Genomic DNA, 17,112 nt, shown 5'->3' on the forward strand with positions numbered 1-17,112 from the left:
CAAAAAAGGGTGGCTTTATGCTCCACAAACTGCATGATTTGCAAGTTGCCTGCCTTGTCCCAGATGCTGCTTGTACTTATTGAGAAAACTTTGTTGGGTACTTGTTAAAGTTAACTGTATAAAACTATAAGTAGAATAATATGCAAGGCAGAATATAAAAACACCATTATGGTCATACCAGTAAGGCCAGTCAGTGTCCTGTCGAGAACAGAGCTTGACTAAAAGTCAGAGGTAGAGTTGGGAAAGTTACTTTTGAAGGTACTATATTCCATTACTTGTTGTGTAGTCCTTTCCAGATTAACTTGTTACCTTGTTTGTATCACCAGACGCTTCCTCTGGTGCAGGCCTTTGTTTGCTCTAGTTCCTGGATTAGAATACACTATGTTCCAGACTAGACAGAACAAAGTGGAAAGAAGACCTGCTTTTGTGCCCCACTGTTTTGCAGCTTCAATAATCTAGAGGACTGTACAGGATACTAAAAAAGGGATACAGAAGCTACAGAACTGAAGAATGTAAAAGATGGCCTCTAGAACAGCCTATGGCTATCAGAGTTTGTTATGCAAGCTTTCATTTAAAAGCACTGTTGAACATGTAAAGAAGGACAAGTTATGTTTCAGTGCAGCTCTTGAGTCCTCTCTCTGTTGTTCTCTAACCTGACATGCTTACTGCCTTACATTATTTTATGAATCTCAGTTCTCCCCCTTCCCAAGTCAATGATGTCACACATTCCAAATTAAGATACAAAAATAAATTATGCAAATTTATCTAAATTATAATTGATCTCTTGTCTATTAGTTAGGTTTTCAATGGGATTTTTCAGGACTAGAGCTAACTTGCCAATAAAGTTCAGCTAAACACCGAATTATAGGTCTCTCTTAGTATTATCTTTTGTATCGATCTGGTTTTTATCAAGACTTAATCAGTAAATCGTTTGAAATCTAATCCAATACCCCACTGGTTAATCCCTTGTTGCAGTTTTCGGCTCTTGCTCACTCAATGTACTCGATGAATTAATTATGAGACTTAAATTTCTCAATGTAAAACGTTAATAAGTTTTATTTAATATACAGGCAAGGTTGTTAAAGGAAGCTACTATACAGTACAAAGTACATTTCTTTACATGGAAGAAGTCTTTCCATGCACTCAGTGTTATTTATATGAAATCCCCAGAGATTAATGTACAATTTTGACAATCTTCTCTCTTGGGTTAAACATCAAGGCATCTGCTATTGTCTTAAGACAAGACATAAAATTGCTAGTCATGATTTCCTTCCATCAATAGCTTACAATCAATATTACCCTTTGTGATTTCCACAGCAGTAGACCGGGTTTAACAGCTGTCACATCTAAAGAAATTACTACCTTCTTTTCACCTAATGTCAAATTCTAGGCCATAGTAGCATGTGGATCCAAAACATTTTTTTAGCTAGAAACTTTTATAGACTGAGGTATGCTCCACACATAGCCCAGGTTTTAAACAAATTACATGGACTCCAGCAGAACTGTGGCTTGAGTTGTGACTGTTGTTTTCTCTCATAATGCTTCTCGTTGCTAAAACTGTGTTCTGTTTAAAAAGGAGTTTCTCTCCTTGTTAATGAGAAAACAAAGATGTGTAATCTTGCACAACTTGTGCATATCTCTGACTTCTCAGTAGCTCAACAAGAGGCTTACATGATTTATCTGACTTCCTAGCTGAATACAAAAAGAGAGCCAATTTTTGTTTTTGTTTTTTGCGGGGGGGGGGGGGGGGCAAAAATAAAAATCTACAACACTTTTCTGATTTGGAAACTGATTCAAGCCATGATACTTCAGGATTGGAAAGCCACTTAATGAGTATGGCTGTGAACTGACAGAATACAGTAACAACACATTCATATTCTCAACATGTCGCCCTCATCCCACATCAAAGTTGACTTAATACTGACAGAGCATACTGACTCAGCAGTAGAAGGTGACACCACATAAGCAATATACAGGAGGAAAGTAACAGTGTCTGTTCTACACTGACAACATATTAGAGCCCAGAATTTCTCAAAGTCATTCCTTATTTGTTCCAGGTTTTAAAATAGTCAACTGGTAATATGACCTGAAGCACCAAAAAGCATACTGAAATAGAATTATTTTAAGCCTCACATTCACAAGATGTCACTGATAACATATTTAGTCAGTTTGGCACCTGAATTTCCTTAAATGCTCATTATTACTGTAAACGAATATTCTTAAGGTAGAAAGGTAACCAAGTAGTACTGATTTTGCTTCATCCTGTATACTTGCCAGTGACTAATGTTTGTCAGGCAGTTCTCTTTCAAAGACAAATAGCTTTTCTGCAGGTAGGCCTCTACAAAGTATTTTATACTCTGACAGCTTTTAACAATACTGTTTATATTCAAGATCATAATTGCCATTTACACATCAAAACAGATAAGTGGTAGAAGAAAATATTAAAGGGATTTGTCCAAAAGGGAAAAAAAAGAAAAAACTCATACCTGTAAAATTAAAAGGCCAGTACTTTAATCTGAGCCAAGCAGATCTACAGTATTAATAGCTACCACTGATTTATTGCTAGTCTTGATAAAATCAGATTTAAACACTGACTATACAAACAGTAGAACATATTACAATGATTTTAGCATCCAGAGTGGGGATATCTAGTAAGATTAAAGCAGATTCCTCCAAGAATCAATCATTTGTAAACATTGCAAATATGCAAATTATTTCTTATACTTTGATTCCTAAAATTTGAAAGGCAAAGTTTAGTAGTAGTAGCAGAAAACATCCAGTTTCACATTCCTCAACATACAGGAATTCCCTTCTCCTAAAAAAACTGAGATAAAACATAGCAGCATATTTTCTAAACAAAAGGTAAAGAGTGTTTTTGGATTACCCTCTCTCCAGACAACAAACACTCAAAATAAAGTGCAGCACCCATAAAAATGTCTCAAAGTCATGACATTCTTCTCCTTTAATAAAAGTTACTGGCTGAGTCTTAGGAGTACTATACTGTATCCATCATTTTGGGTTCTTCATCCTCTCTGTGTACCACTGAGTTTAAATTGCAACCCTGAAGTAAATCTGCATTCTGCAACAAAGAACATAATAAACAAAAGATCAGTCCTAAGGAAATATCTGATCTGAAATTCACGTCTCTTAATCGCCTGTATACTTGTACATAATATATTTTGTAACATTCACTCCAAGAGTACTTGCCATCAGGTTTCATGTTGTACAAGCCATTCTAATATGTGAAGTACCAGTACTCTTTTATTAATTGACCTGCTCCTAGCTGTTAAGAGCTGAGCTATGAGCTTGTTTCAAATCAATAAAGCTATCAGCTTGGTAAAGATACCATAGCAGTATCTGCATAATTTACATTAAAACAAACCTAACATGGTATATCAGGAAGATGAGTCTAGGGGAGGCACAGAGTTACAGTATAACACAGTCAATTGTGTTCAAGGCAAATTACCTAGGAATTCCTCAACATCTTGACTCACAAACCATTTAGTTCAATTTGCATCACCTAAGTTGACTTCTGAAATGTTTGTATTGTTGGAGCTGGCTAACACTAGATAGAAGACATCAGTGCAATTGGTGAGTAAAAAGTTATGCCGTAAATGAAATCGGCACATGGACTAACATAACAAATGCCAACAAGTGCACTGTAGCAGCTAGAATGTTGGTCCTAGACCAGGGAAGTGTGAGTTCCACTCTGGTCAGTCGCAAAGCTTACTGGATGATTTCGTGCGAGTAATAATCTCTCAGCTAAAGTTAGCTAACACTATCTTTATGAAAATAAAAAGGGGACACAAAAACAATTCCTTCACAATGGAAACACCTGCTGGAACAAAATTATCTGGTTGGCTTGATATTGGATGGGGGGAAAACATAGCAAATAAAAAGCTTTAACAGATATTGATCATAAATTTGTTTGAAATATAATCTGGTTCCCAGTCAATCTGATGTTAATATGGTAAACAATATGAATCTTTAATCCTGCGCTTGTAAGATCTATGTTGCTTTGCTGTACTACTTCAAATCCAAATATCCTTGCTTGTAAGAAACCCATGTCTATTGCTTTTAAAAAGTTTTCAGGTCAGTTAAGTTTGTGAGACTAGTGTTACCATTATTATCAATCTTGTGAAGTTTTATGACAATATAGAAGGAAACAGCATATATGAAAACTTAATGCCTTATGAATATATAAAGCACTGGGGTATTAGACACATGCCTATTATTATTAGAAATAATGTGAAACAAAAACTGTAGGTGTGTAGCTACTTGTTTACAGGGTTAAATGTCTATAATATGTAAGTACAAGCTTATACAGTCCTCCCTCTGTTCTTGTGGGTTTCAAACCCACATTCTTCACTTATGTGCGACTGTAGGGTTGTCATAATTGTCCACTATTACCAGGGACAAAATGTGGAACAAATTCGAGACCAAACTGTAGGACAAAACTAAGCCCAAAATGTAGGACATTTAAGGTACTCCATTTTTCTTAAATGTCCTACATTTTGGGCTGAGTTTTGTCCTACAGTTGTCCTACAGTTTGGTCTCGAATTTGTTCCACATTTTGTCCCTGGTAATAGTGGACAATTATGGCAACCCTATGTGCGAGGGACGAATGGAGGGAGAAATAATGGGGCGCATGCCTGAGGTGTGCTCCTGTGTATTCCTGCAGCACATGCCTATATTCAAGCCAACGGGGATTGAATATATGCGAAATTCTTTTTTTTGGGGGGGGGAACAGATCCCCCACAAAAATAGAGTGTCAACTGTACATACAAAGGAAAAAAAAAATATATTGGCATGCTTACTCATCCCTAAAGATAAAATATTTTCTAGTTAGATGTTGAAGCGTAAAGGCAGCAGAAGCTACCTTAAATCAAGTATCCATTCAGTATAAACATGGTTAAATAGGGCTTACCTGTGAAAAAGATGTAAGCCCTCCTATACAACTGAGATCCGGATGAAATGGGGAGTTCTGAATGGGTGTAGCTTGAAAGTTCTGTGGTTGCGAACAAATTCTCACTCTTGCTTTGAATGCTTCAAGTTCATTTTTAAAAGCTTCCAAATAGCCTTCTTCCCCTGTCTGACAAACCAACAAACAAGCCATTAAGTAGCTCAGCCAGGAACATCATATTCAATATCAAGAAAAGTTTAATTATGTGATCTGCATAAATACGTTGATGAACTTATTGTAAAAAAAATACTTTGCATGTCTGTCCCTACAACTGTGCTTATTTGGTATAATTTCATGTTTCTTTGCAAGTCACAGTAGCTGACAAGCAGCTTTGTACAAGTTAGGTTTCAAGATCCACTAATGGAACTCTTATTTAAGCTTTTGCACCCTGTGTAGAATCTCTGCATATATACATCTCTTTTGTCAACTATCATTATTATTCAGTAGGTCTTTTTTCTTTTAAGCTCAAGATGCACAATTAGCTCTGCAACTTCAGATATAAATCTTTCTTGCAGTAAATATATTTAAAACTGACTTGTAGAAGCAATCTTGCAAATTGCAAGAATACCTCAATAATCCCTGAACTGGAAAGGATGTAGTTGACAGTAACCACCCTCAGTAATTATATTATAACCCTTCTTAAATTATAATTTGTGCCCTAAAAATGGAATAGATCCAACATACTGCATGATTTCTGCATTGTCTCACTCTACAGCCAGGAAAGTTCCTCCCAGGTTTATTTGACAGCAAGACTGTCTACTTAGAAGGCAGTCATACTCTTTTCACAGCCACCCATAAGCAAGGCAAGCATCAAGTAACTATTTTTAGAATCCATTTTGAAACATCTCTTTATAGACTTTGCTGTGCTCAGGCTCAGAGCTGTCCAAACAGGAGGAGTATATTTAGCAGGTCCAGCATAAGAGTACTTTATATGATAAGAAAAGAGCTAAAGTGGGCTGCTCAAGTAGTTTAGTTTCAGCACTGTTTCTCCTCCCACCCCCTCACTGATTACAGTGAAAGGTCTGTTCTGTAACTGCAACTTTTCATTTCAAAATGTTATGTTGTTATGTTAGTGTTTCTAGATTAAAGACTCAAAATTAAGGACTTTCTATAATGCAGGGCTACATTCTACAATGCAGGGTTTCCCCAGCCCTAAAATGAGAATACCATCAGGTTAATTTCAATAGACAGCCCCTGGAGAGATTTTACATTTATTTAGATAATGCAACACTGGTTTTTAATACAGTATCGTACCTGTTGATCCTGTATTAGGACCTGTTGATCCTAATAAATTTTCTAGCATTCCTTCCTGGTTTCTGAAGAAAATTCTAACTCCAAAATGTGCATCTTTGTTTTCATATAGCATGCAATTTATGACAATGGTGCACACACAATTTACACTCTAAACCTAAACTTATGTACTTACATTAAAACAACCACAACACAAAACACATAGAAATTTCTTCTAAGTAAGATTGACTAGGATAGTTTTACAGAAGCAGAGAGTTTAGGCGAAGTCTGTATTCATTACCAAAGTCTGTCTGCATGGCCATGATTTACTGATGTAAGAACAGTTTTTGATGTCTGCTTAATGTTGCAGATTTTTTGCAATAAAGCTCTGACAAATATCAACATTCCTTTTTATGGATTTGTATAAGATACATTAAAAATAGGGCCCAGAGGCCGTACATTCAATAAATATTTCCTTTGGAAGCTTTTACCATTGTAAGAGAGGCACAGCAGTGTAACAAAAATTTACTAGGCAATCATATCTATGTCTCTGGATGCGGAGTTCTACAGCTACACGAAGAGAATAGACAATGATACAACCCCACCAGGCAGAGAACCACCCTGGAACCAGCCTGGGGAACTTACATTAGCTCTTTGGAAAAAAAGACGAAAACATCCTCGTGGATCCACATTACAGCTTTTGGCCATTTCTATAATGAACTGCATCACCACTGCTTGGTGAGCCACTTGTTCCATCAGAGCTCCTTTCTGAAAAGAAGGCCATTATAATCTGTCAGATACTAGCAACATTCATCCTTCCCAAGGGAGTAGACTAACAAGAATAGATGCAATTAAAACCATGTCGAACATTCACTGAAGCAACCTGTGTCTCACACTTGGCATATAATTTTTTTTAGAGTCAGAGATATGACAAATCCTAAGGGGTATGGTGAAGAATGCAAGGTTCCTATGCACTTTAATCTGTTTAAGTTAATCCAAATATTTATCAAACTTTGAAATCTTTGTTCAAAGTATTTCTTGTACCAATATAGACTGCAGGGTATGATCTGAAGTCACAAGATACAACTTTTTCATTGAAACCTGGCATGTTTATACCATGCAAACTGCTGGAGTAGGAGACTACCTGAGAACCCCACATACAAACTACACAGATCTCACTTTTCCAAAGAGTTCAACATGTGGCAGAATAATTTCAAGAAACATCAAATTCAAAAATAAATAAATGGCACTGAATTGGGGAAGAAAACTAGGCAAACAGCTATCTAGTTGGCTCCATAAAGATGAGAATAATTGCCTGTTGTTTTCCAACAGCTCACTGGCTTTTATTTCATTTAATCTCTGTGCCTTTGCATGCAAATGCATGTGTAGAGGACGACAGAGAAGATCACTTCCTGATGGCGGCACACTGACATGTGGCCAAAGCATGACAAAGTGAGTACAGCTTCTCCTGGGCCTTCTGAAGCAGGTAGAGGTTAATGCTGCAGAGGCAGTTAGTACATAGTGTGCATTACAGTAAACACTGAAGTAGGTTGTTCAAACTCTGATGACTATGTCATTGTTATTCCAGCATAAGAGCCAGCATGGCACAGTGGTTTGAGTGTTGGACTACGACTCAGGAGATCAGGGTTCAATTCCCCGCTCAAGCATACCCCACCACCACCACCACCACTGGGGCCGCATCCGCACTGCAGAAATAATCTAGTTTGTTACCACTTTAATTGCCATGGCCCAGTGCTCTGGAATTCTGGAAACTGAAGTTCTGTGTGACATTCAGCCTTCTCTGTCAAAGCACTCTGGTGCCACAATGAACTAGTTCCCAGATTTCCATAGCACTGGGCCATGGCAATTAAAGTGGTGTCAAACTGGATTATTTCTGCAGTGTGGATGCAGCCTGAATTATCTTGGGCATGTCACACTTTTTCAGCCTCAGAGGATGACAATGGCAAACCCCTTCTGAAGAAACTTGCCAAGAAAATTCTATGACAGGGGCGCCTTAGGGTTGCCATAAGTCAAAAGTGACCTGGAGGCACAGAACAACAACAACTTCCACAATGGTTCAGTGTATCTGATAAGAAGTTATCACATGGTGATAGGCCACTGGCAAATTCAGAATACTCTAGTTTAGCAATGTATGGATACAATATACATTTCACTAGAAAGCTAAGATATCAAAAGGCAGATGGAAGTTTGAAACTAGTTATCTCTATGGACAAAGTGAAAGATATAAATAGACCCAAAGGCGGGATACAAACCGCCATATAGTACGTATAGGATACGTACTAGGGTTAGGAAGGGGCGGTGCTTCCGCACTGCCCTAACCCTAGTACGTATCCTATACGTACAAGATAGCGGCACCCCTTCTACACGGGTGCCGCCATCTTTACGTACTGATGCATAGCGTCCAGCCGTGTCGCGGCGCCTATGACGTCGCGAGTCCACGCCAGGCGCCTCGCGACGTCATAGAGGCGCCACAAGAAGAAGCTCCGAAATGGAGCTTCTTTTTTGCTCCGCGCGGTTTGGCTGCTGCGGCTCCCGCACGGAGCAAATGGCGGCGGCGGGGGAGCGCCGCAAAGCGGCGGTTTGTACCCCGCCAAAGAGAAGAAAAACATTCTTCTCCATATTAAAAGAAGAGAACATCTACATGATACCTGTTCTGCTTCTAGATGGAAACACCATAAGAAGAGGTATTTAGCTGTTTCTTCACAAACAAGGTATGGGTGGTCAGAGAGAAATCTCTGGCTATCAAGCCATCTGTTCAGCATGCCTGGAAAAACAATGAGATGCAACATAAATAGGGTTTTTTGCAAATAAAATAATGTTTTGAAATTGCTTAATCCAATGTTAGGTATGAAATCTTTATAGCCTGCATCTGCACTGCAGAAATAATGCAGTTTGACAGCACTTTAACTGACCTGCCACCAATGCTAAGCAATTTTGGTAATTGTAGTTTGTTGGGGCACCAGAGCTCTCTGACAAAGGCTAAATGTGTCACAAAACTACAATTCCCAGAATCTCACAGCATGGAGCCATGGCAGTTAAAGCAGTGTCAAATGATTACTTCTTTAGTGCAAATGCAGTCCCTAGTTTATAAAAAAAAATTAAGCCATTTTGCTACCAGCTGCACTCCAGAGACTATACATTTAACTGATTTCCATGCTTAGTTCATTCACTCATCATGGCCAACACTATTTAAGTATGAAGTAATGATGAAAAACATGAGTAAACAAAGCCAGTATTTTGGCAAAATGAGAGTTTACAGAAGTGATATGACAGTGTTACAGATCATGATACACAAAAGTTCAGGAAAAATGACTTACCAAAATGTCTAATCTTCTGCTCATGTTTTTGCATGAATGATTTAGATACATCATCCTCCGTTTCTTTTCTTTTCTTTTGATTGATGAAACTCTGGCAATCAGAATGTCGGTAAAGAAGGTATTACACTCAACAGAGATAATTTAAGTATCAACATACTAATTCTCCCAAATAAATTACTATTAGAGAAAGGGAGTGGGAGAAAATAGACCTTGTTAATTACCCCTAATTCACTTGCTGGGAGAATATCTGTATACATTTTCTTCATGAACATATGCATTATATTTAAGGTTTTCAAACTGCAAAATTAGCTGGTAATACAGTAGTCTGAAACAGAATCTGTAATTTCAGATTTTATAGATAACCTATCTCTGTCCTTATCATTTTGCAAGTATGAATTTTGGCTCTTTTGTGCACAATACTATTTCAGTCAATGTGGAATGACAAAGGCTGCATTCACACTGCAGAAATAATACAGGTTGACACCGCTTTAACTGCCATGGCTGAATACTATGGAATTCTGGGACTTGTAATTTGTTGTGGCACCAGAGCTCTCTGATAAAGAACGCTAAATGTCTCACAAAGCTACAGTTCCAAGAATTCCATAGCACTGAGCCATGGCAGTTAAAATGGTGTAAAACTGGATTATTTCTGCAGTGAGGATGCAGCCAAAGTGATACTTGGATATCTTTCATAAGCAACTTCTTCCTTGTCCCTTTAAAGAGGGAATCTGAGTAGTGATCTCCCAATTAATCTTCTGGCTGTGGCATTCCTGAATAGTAAATTTCAATTTCAGTGTGGAGCTGCAAAGACGACAAACCCCACAGAACAGGAATTGCAGCAAGAAATGACAAACTCATAGTGACTGAACAGAAGCAAGCTGTACATTAATAAGGAAGAAGAAGCTATTAAATAAGAGACAGTCACAATAAGAAGTGGGAACTCTTCTGCAGGGCATTTACTTTTCAGTAAGCTCATATAGAGACCTTTCCAACAGCTGGACATTGTAAAAAAATTTCTAAAATCAAGATACGGTTTTATAAAACAGTTTGCAGCACTATTTCTTAGGTTCACTTCCAGATGATTGTAATAAAGCTACTAAAGGTACTAAAAGTTCCAGGTATGGAAGCAAACCTAAATGTAATTCCATAGGCTGCATTCACCCACCCACTTATTTGGGAGAAAGGACTGCTGAACTCAATGGGTTTTCCTTCTGTGTAAACATGTGCAGGTCACACTCAGGCTTCTAAATTAAATGGCAATAACTCAACTTACAAATACATATTTTTAGTTCGCTGGCATGTGAGTTATACCCCTTGTGTCCACTCCTAACTTCACTCTTTAAAATCTGAATATTTACATTAACACACTATTCATCAAAGTCAATCCTGTGAGAAACATTGCCACAAGCCAGCTATTGGACAAGTGCTATACAAATGCTCTAAAATGTACTGTAGCATGTGTCTTTCTTTAGGGACTCTATCTTTGCTCTTAAAAACTCTGAATAATTTCATACCTTATTAAATACTTCCCTGCTAACAAAGTCAGTGTTCCACAGATCCTGCCTTTCCTTTTGCCTTAACGCCTCTTCCTTCCGCCGCCACTCTTCCTCCCTCCACTTCAACTCGGCCACTTCAGTCTGTGCTTTGGCATGTTCTTGATCCAGAGATTCAGAATTGTGTAGTGCTAAACTGCCCAGTTTTTGTTGGGCCTCTGCTAAATTCCATTTGCATTCCACAGAGTTCTTTACAAATTCCTTTTGCTGTTGGCAGGCCAGTTCAATCCCATCATTGTAAACCTGAATTTAAAAAACAAAAACCAACCTTTTTCATTATCTGATAATAACACAGGCAAAACTCTTGTAACATCTGCAGATAAATGAGCTCATTTAAAAGATAATGAGGCTTCTGCATAAACATGTCTATGACTGGGTCATGAACGGTTTTTAAATGACCCGAGTTTTTGTGATGACACCCCTTTTCAGGAGATTTATTGCACAGACTGCAAAGAGGACTAATAGGCAAAAGTAAGAGATACAATGAGAAACAGTACACTCTCTACTCAACAACATATAATGAGGCTGGTTCCTGATCTGTCTTCTCAGGATGGAAGCTCTGCCCACAGAAGGTACTGCAACCCATCCAATTCAGCAGAGTCACTTAACTGTGTAGCATTGGAGGTGGAAGAGAGGGGCTGCCATGAGGAGGAAGGGAGACTTGAGTTATATGTTTTTATACCTCTAACTGTCTCAGTCTGGAATGGAAAACCCCAGTTAACCCTCTTCTGTCCCACTTTTAAAATCCCCCAATTTCCATCTCCTTCTCCCACTTTCTTCTTTCATCCTTGGCTTACTTCAATGGCTGCAAAATGGGTTCATGTGCAAAAACAGTTTACACATTGTTAACTCAGCAAAAGGGAGCTGGGGGAGCACACTTTTGCCCTTCCAGACCCACTCATTTGTTCTTTCCCCCCAGTCTTTCCTAGATTCACTACATAATTTCCAGGTTCTCTTTTCTTAAAGAAGGAATTTTTGTGTTTTCATGAATAACCTTTGCTCTCGTGTTTATCGGTCACACTCTTTTGACCATACATGGTCTGGTTTTCTCATTAAATATTGTGAGGGGTCTGATATCTGTATTTAACTACATATATATATATATATACATCACACACACACACACACACACCCCAAAACCAAATTTCAATCTCACATCTAACAGTCACAGGCACAGATGTTGGTCCAACCCTTGCTGAAACTAAAATAAAGGGAAAATATCCAGGGGTAGCCCTGCTGGCCATATAGCAGAGTACAATAACATCTAAAATCCATAAAAAACTGATCATAGAATGGTAATAATGGTAATAATAATAAGTTTTATTTATAAACCGCTATTCCAAATAGATCACAGGTAGAGTTGGAAGAGACCGCACAGACCATCCAGTCCAACCCCCTGCCATGCAGGAAATCACATTCAAAGCATCCCTGACAGATAACCATCCAGCCTCCGTTTGAAGACCTCCAAGGAGGGGGACTCAACTACACCTCCTGGGCAGTTTGTTCCACTGTTGAACTGCGCTTACTGTCAGGACGTTCCTCCTAATGTTGAGGTGGAATCTCTTTTCCTGCAGCTTGCATCCATTTCTCAGGGTCCTGTTCTCTGGAGCAGCAGAAAACAAGCTTGCTCCCTCCTCAATATGACATCCCTTCAAATATTTGAACAGGGCTATCATATCACCTCTTAACCTTCTCTTCTCCAGGCAAAACATCCCCAGCTCCCTGAGTCGTTCCTCATAGGGCATGGTTTCCAGACCCTTCACCATTTTAGTCGCCCTCCTTTGGACACGCTCCAGTTTCTCAATGTCCTTTTTTGATTGTGGCGCCCAGAACTGGACACAGTATTCCAGGTACAGAATATAGTAGCACTATTACTTCCCTTGATCTAGACACCATACTTCTATTGATGCAGCCTAAAATCGCATTGGCCTTGTTAGCTGCCGCATCATGATGCTAGTGACAGGTTTGCACTTTGTTAATACGTTGTTGTTGTTGTTCTGCATACAGTGGGATATCTCTGCAGGTAGGCCACCCCTCCTCCTGGGATACTGGCAAACAAAGCATTTTAAGTCCAGGAGATTTAAATTCCATTAGCAAAAACTTCCTCAGCCCTTTAATTTTATGCACTGGGTTGCCTCAGACTTGCCATCAATGAGAAGTGATTTCAAGGCACGGCAACAACAACATATCCTGGGGGAGACACGCTGGCCATATAGCGAGGCACAATAACACCTCACATCCACCAGACAGCAATCCCTTTATGGGGGCAACCACAATGAGTAGGATACATGCTGCAAGTTTCTGAAGCTCCTCTGGTTCCTTCCTCAGGCTTCCTTCAGAGATGCTGGCGAAAGGTCAGGAATAACGTCTCCTAGAATATGGCCACAGGGCACACAAACCCACAAAAGAACGACACAAACACTTTTATCCAGGCAGGCTCTTAATGGGTGAGTATGGGATGGCTTTTCATAAGAGGTGTTTATGGTATGGGGGGGATATCACACTTTTGTGTGTGTGTGGTTTTAATGGTTGTAACAAGTTTCCAATGTGCTTTTTGATGTGTGTGAGCTGTGTAAGGAGGGAGGAGTGTGCATCCATGAGTGTTCCTGAGCTTCTGTTTTGGGCCTCCTCCTCCTCTGAGCTTAGGAGCCCTGGCTGGGAGCCCTCTCCGCCCCTTCCTCACCTGCGCGTTCGCCCTCGCTGGCCTCGGCGGTGGCAGCAGCAGCTCCTCCTCCCTTCCCGGGCAGGGGCCTCGGGAGCGCGGGGGCCACAGCGCCATCCTCTCCGAGTCACCGCAGACCGTTAGGCAGCGCCCGCCGGCCCCTCGCCTCCTCTTCGCGCCGGAAGCGGCAAGGTCGCGAGTCACTTCCGGCAACAACCCAGCGTCGCTGTCTTATGGCGTCATCGCGCCCGTGGCCGCCCCTCCCTCTTCCTCCTCCCTGGCGGAGCGTCACGTGGTAACGCCGCGGGACTTCGAGGTTGCTAGGAGACGGCAGAGAGAGAGAGAGGCTCCGGGGTCGCCCCAGGGAATCAGCAGGGGGAGTCTCTGAGGGAAAACATCCTCCTCGCTCCCCCAGAGAAGGAGGGATTAAGGACCCGGATGAGGAGGAGGGTCAGGAGGAGAGGGGACACAGCCTCCTCTGGATGATATTCATAACAACTGTAGCCACTGAATATTAACTACACTACCCTCTGAATAGTAGTAACAACAACAACAACAACAACATTGGCGTTTCCCTATTGGCAAGCATTCTCCAATGATGCCCTATGAGCAACCGTTCCTCAATGGAGAAGAGAAGGTTAAGAGGTGATAAGATAGCCCTGTTTAAATATCTGAAGGGTTGTCATATTGAGGAGGGAGCAAGCTTGTTTTCTGCTGCTCCAGAGAACAGGATACAGAACAATGGATGCAAGCTCCAGCAAAAGAGACTCCACCTCAACGTTAGGAGGAACTTCCTGACAGGAAGGGCTGTTCAACAGTGGAACACACTCCCTCGGAGGGTGGTGGAGTCTCCTTCCTTGGAGGTCTTTAAACAGAGGCTGGATGGCCATCTGTCGGGGATGCTTGATTGAGAGTTCCTGCATGGCAGAATGGGGTTGTACTGGATGGCCCTTGTGGTCTCTTCCAACTCTACCATTCAATGATTCTAATGTTCCCCTGTGGGCCAGTGCTGTCATTGCTTTTAATGCTTCCCTTGGCGAAGGGGGGAAGCTTGGGCTCCTCCTCCTCCTCCTCTTGCCCCTCCCTCTGCGCCTGGAATCTTGGAACGTTGGGGTCTCCATGGCGACGCGGCGACGCTTCTGCCTGCCGTGTGCCTGGATCCCAGTGTGCTGGCCCTCCTCCTCCTCCTCCTGCTCCTCTGTGAACGTGGAGTCCCTTTGCCTCTTGCATTTGCAGACAGAGGGTGGCCATGCCGCTGAAGGTAGTGGTGGAGCTGCAGGTCCACGCGGTGAGCGGGGCAGGGAAGGAGTGGGAGCTAAGCACAGCCCAAGGGGAGGGCCCTAACCATGCAGATGTGGAGGGAAGTGTGCAGTACTTTGTAGGGCTCTACTTTGCTTGTGTGTCTTTGCGTAGAGTATATGTTTCTGTTCGTTGTGGTGTGCCTTCAAGTCGTTTCCCACTTGTGGTGACCCTAAGGCACCCCCTCTTGGGGTTTCCTTGGCAAGGTTTGTTCAGAGGGGGTTTGCCATTGCCTTCCCCTGAGGCTGAGAGAGTGTGACTTCTCCAAGGTCCATGGACAAAGAGGGATTCGAACCCTGGCCTCCCAACACTCAAACCACTCATGATAAGCCATGCTGGCTCTCCTGTGCAGAGTGGCCAAATATTTATAAAGCTAATAAATAATAATACAATTTATTTATATCCCGCCCCTCTACAAGATGCAATCGGGGCGGCTGACAAAGATTAAAATACATACAATCCAAATCCCTCAATCCACCCCCCCCCTTTAAAATACAATTAAAACAATGTGAGAATTAAAAATGAAGGACTTTGAAGGTTCAAAACTGTTGAAAATTTCAAACATTTTGTTAAGGCGGAGGAAGTGGTTGGCTTACAAATTAAGAAAGCAGAAAGAGGGGAAAATAAAATGAAGGGCTTGATTGATTCATTGATAGATTTTTCTCCCACCTTTCTCCCAAGTTGGGACCCAAGGCAGCTCACAATACACACACACATTAAAACAACACTTTAAAAAACAACCAAAACAGTCCAACTAAAACAGTAAAAAGTTAAAAAAATGACAACATGCAAAATTTAACACATACAAGGTTAAAAATAGCCTAATAACCTAAACCAACCCCCCCCCCCGTCCCCCAATAAAACCAGGCCTGAATGATTTTAAAAAGCTTGCTTGAATAAAAATGTCTTTATTTGCCAGCTTCTTTGAAGGAAAAGGGAGGATACGATCAACATCAAAGTTAAAAACACTCACAGAATGTAAATTCATGCTTCTTAGTCATGCTCAGGATGGAGGACCTTCAAGAAAAAGGGAAGATAGCATCAAAATAAAAGCTAAAAACACCTATCGATAAATAAAAGCTAAAAAACACTCATAGAAATGTAAGTCCATGCTTCTTAGTCATGCTCAAAATGGAGGACATTTGGGGATTCCTCCTGGACAGAAGGCTGAAATGTAGGACATGTCCTGGAACAAGAGGATGCCTGGGCACCCTGTTGTTGTGATGCAACAAAGCCACACAAGAATCAAAACAAAATATTACAGAAGTTCCCAGATCTATCTATGGTCAGGGCTAGATCAGGGCTGGGAATCTATCCTATCTCATGTTGTTGGCCTTGGACAGCATAGATCAGTGATGGTGAACCTTTTACAGGCCAAGTGCTGAAACTGCAACCCAGACCCCACTTATTTATTGCAAAGTGCCATGTCCCTCTGGCTTTCTAGTAAGAAACTCTAGCAAACTCTATGCTAGGGTGACAGCATGTGCGCCCACAGAGAGGGCTCTGAGTGCCACCTCTGGCACGCGTGCCATAGGTTCGCCATCACTGGCATAGATGGTTGGGAGACATGATGGAAGTTACAATATTTGGAGAACTGCATGATTCCCATCTGGGCACTAAATTGATAAACCATTGTGTGTTTTATAGAAGTTATAGGAAATGGCAACATGCAGCTCATTGACCTTGCACAGTTTCCCTTGGACTTAACTTCTGTGATCTTCCCTTTCTTTCTTGAAGGTTTCTTGTCCTGGTGTGTACTTGACGGAGAAGAGTGATGTCTACCTCCATGTGTGCATTCTGGGTCAGTGCAAGGAAACTGACTGCCTTCCTCCCATCTTCCCTCTTTTGTTTCATGAGAAAATGTGGTTTGAAAAGGTAACTCAGCATTTTATTTACTTTTAAAAAAAGCCTTTCTGTTGATTCTTCTCTGAATATACAAACCATTTCCTGGCTCAGACCAAAGGTCCAGCAGTAGTCTCAAGATGTCTCAGAAGGAGGATGCAGACTTAGATCAAAGAACTATAGAATGTAAAGAACCTTGGAGTTCATGGAGTCCAACCCTGTTCT

The 17,112-nt window shown here is 40.9% G+C and overlaps 2 protein-coding genes across 8 annotated transcripts in view; one reads left to right on the top strand and one right to left on the bottom strand.

Moving 5' to 3' along the window:
* Positions 1–1,038: 1,038 nt before the first annotated feature.
* On the bottom strand, positions 1,039–13,967 carry CDC37L1 (cell division cycle 37 like 1). Its single transcript, XM_042452339.1, has 7 exons — positions 13,768–13,967; positions 11,046–11,327; positions 9,532–9,622; positions 8,863–8,978; positions 6,839–6,961; positions 4,928–5,092; positions 1,039–3,079 (listed from the first exon to the last, which is right to left on the bottom strand). Exons 1-7 carry the CDS (start codon positions 13,861–13,863, stop codon positions 2,996–2,998), a joined length of 957 nt encoding a protein of 318 aa, XP_042308273.1. The 5' UTR covers positions 13,864–13,967; the 3' UTR covers positions 1,039–2,995.
* Positions 13,968–14,021: 54 nt separating this feature from the next.
* SPATA6L (spermatogenesis associated 6 like) overlaps positions 14,022–17,112 on the top strand; it is a 35,243-nt gene continuing 32,152 nt past the window's right edge. For 5 of the 7 annotated variants that reach the window (XM_042452333.1, XM_042452332.1, XM_042452334.1 and 2 more), the window contains exons 1-2: positions 14,901–15,034; positions 16,783–16,920. In XM_042452333.1, the coding sequence (XP_042308267.1) occupies positions 14,996–15,034; positions 16,783–16,920 (177 nt within the window). In that variant the 5' untranslated portion in view covers positions 14,901–14,995. Of the gene's footprint in view, positions 14,392–14,900; positions 15,035–16,782; positions 16,921–17,112 lie in introns of those variants that run through there. The other 2 variants (XM_042452338.1, XM_042452335.1) reach the window with 2 other exon arrangements.

Source organism: Sceloporus undulatus, chromosome 2 (assembly GCF_019175285.1).
Source record: "Sceloporus undulatus isolate JIND9_A2432 ecotype Alabama chromosome 2, SceUnd_v1.1, whole genome shotgun sequence".
In the NCBI taxonomy this organism is placed as follows: domain Eukaryota; kingdom Metazoa; phylum Chordata; class Lepidosauria; order Squamata; family Phrynosomatidae; genus Sceloporus; species Sceloporus undulatus.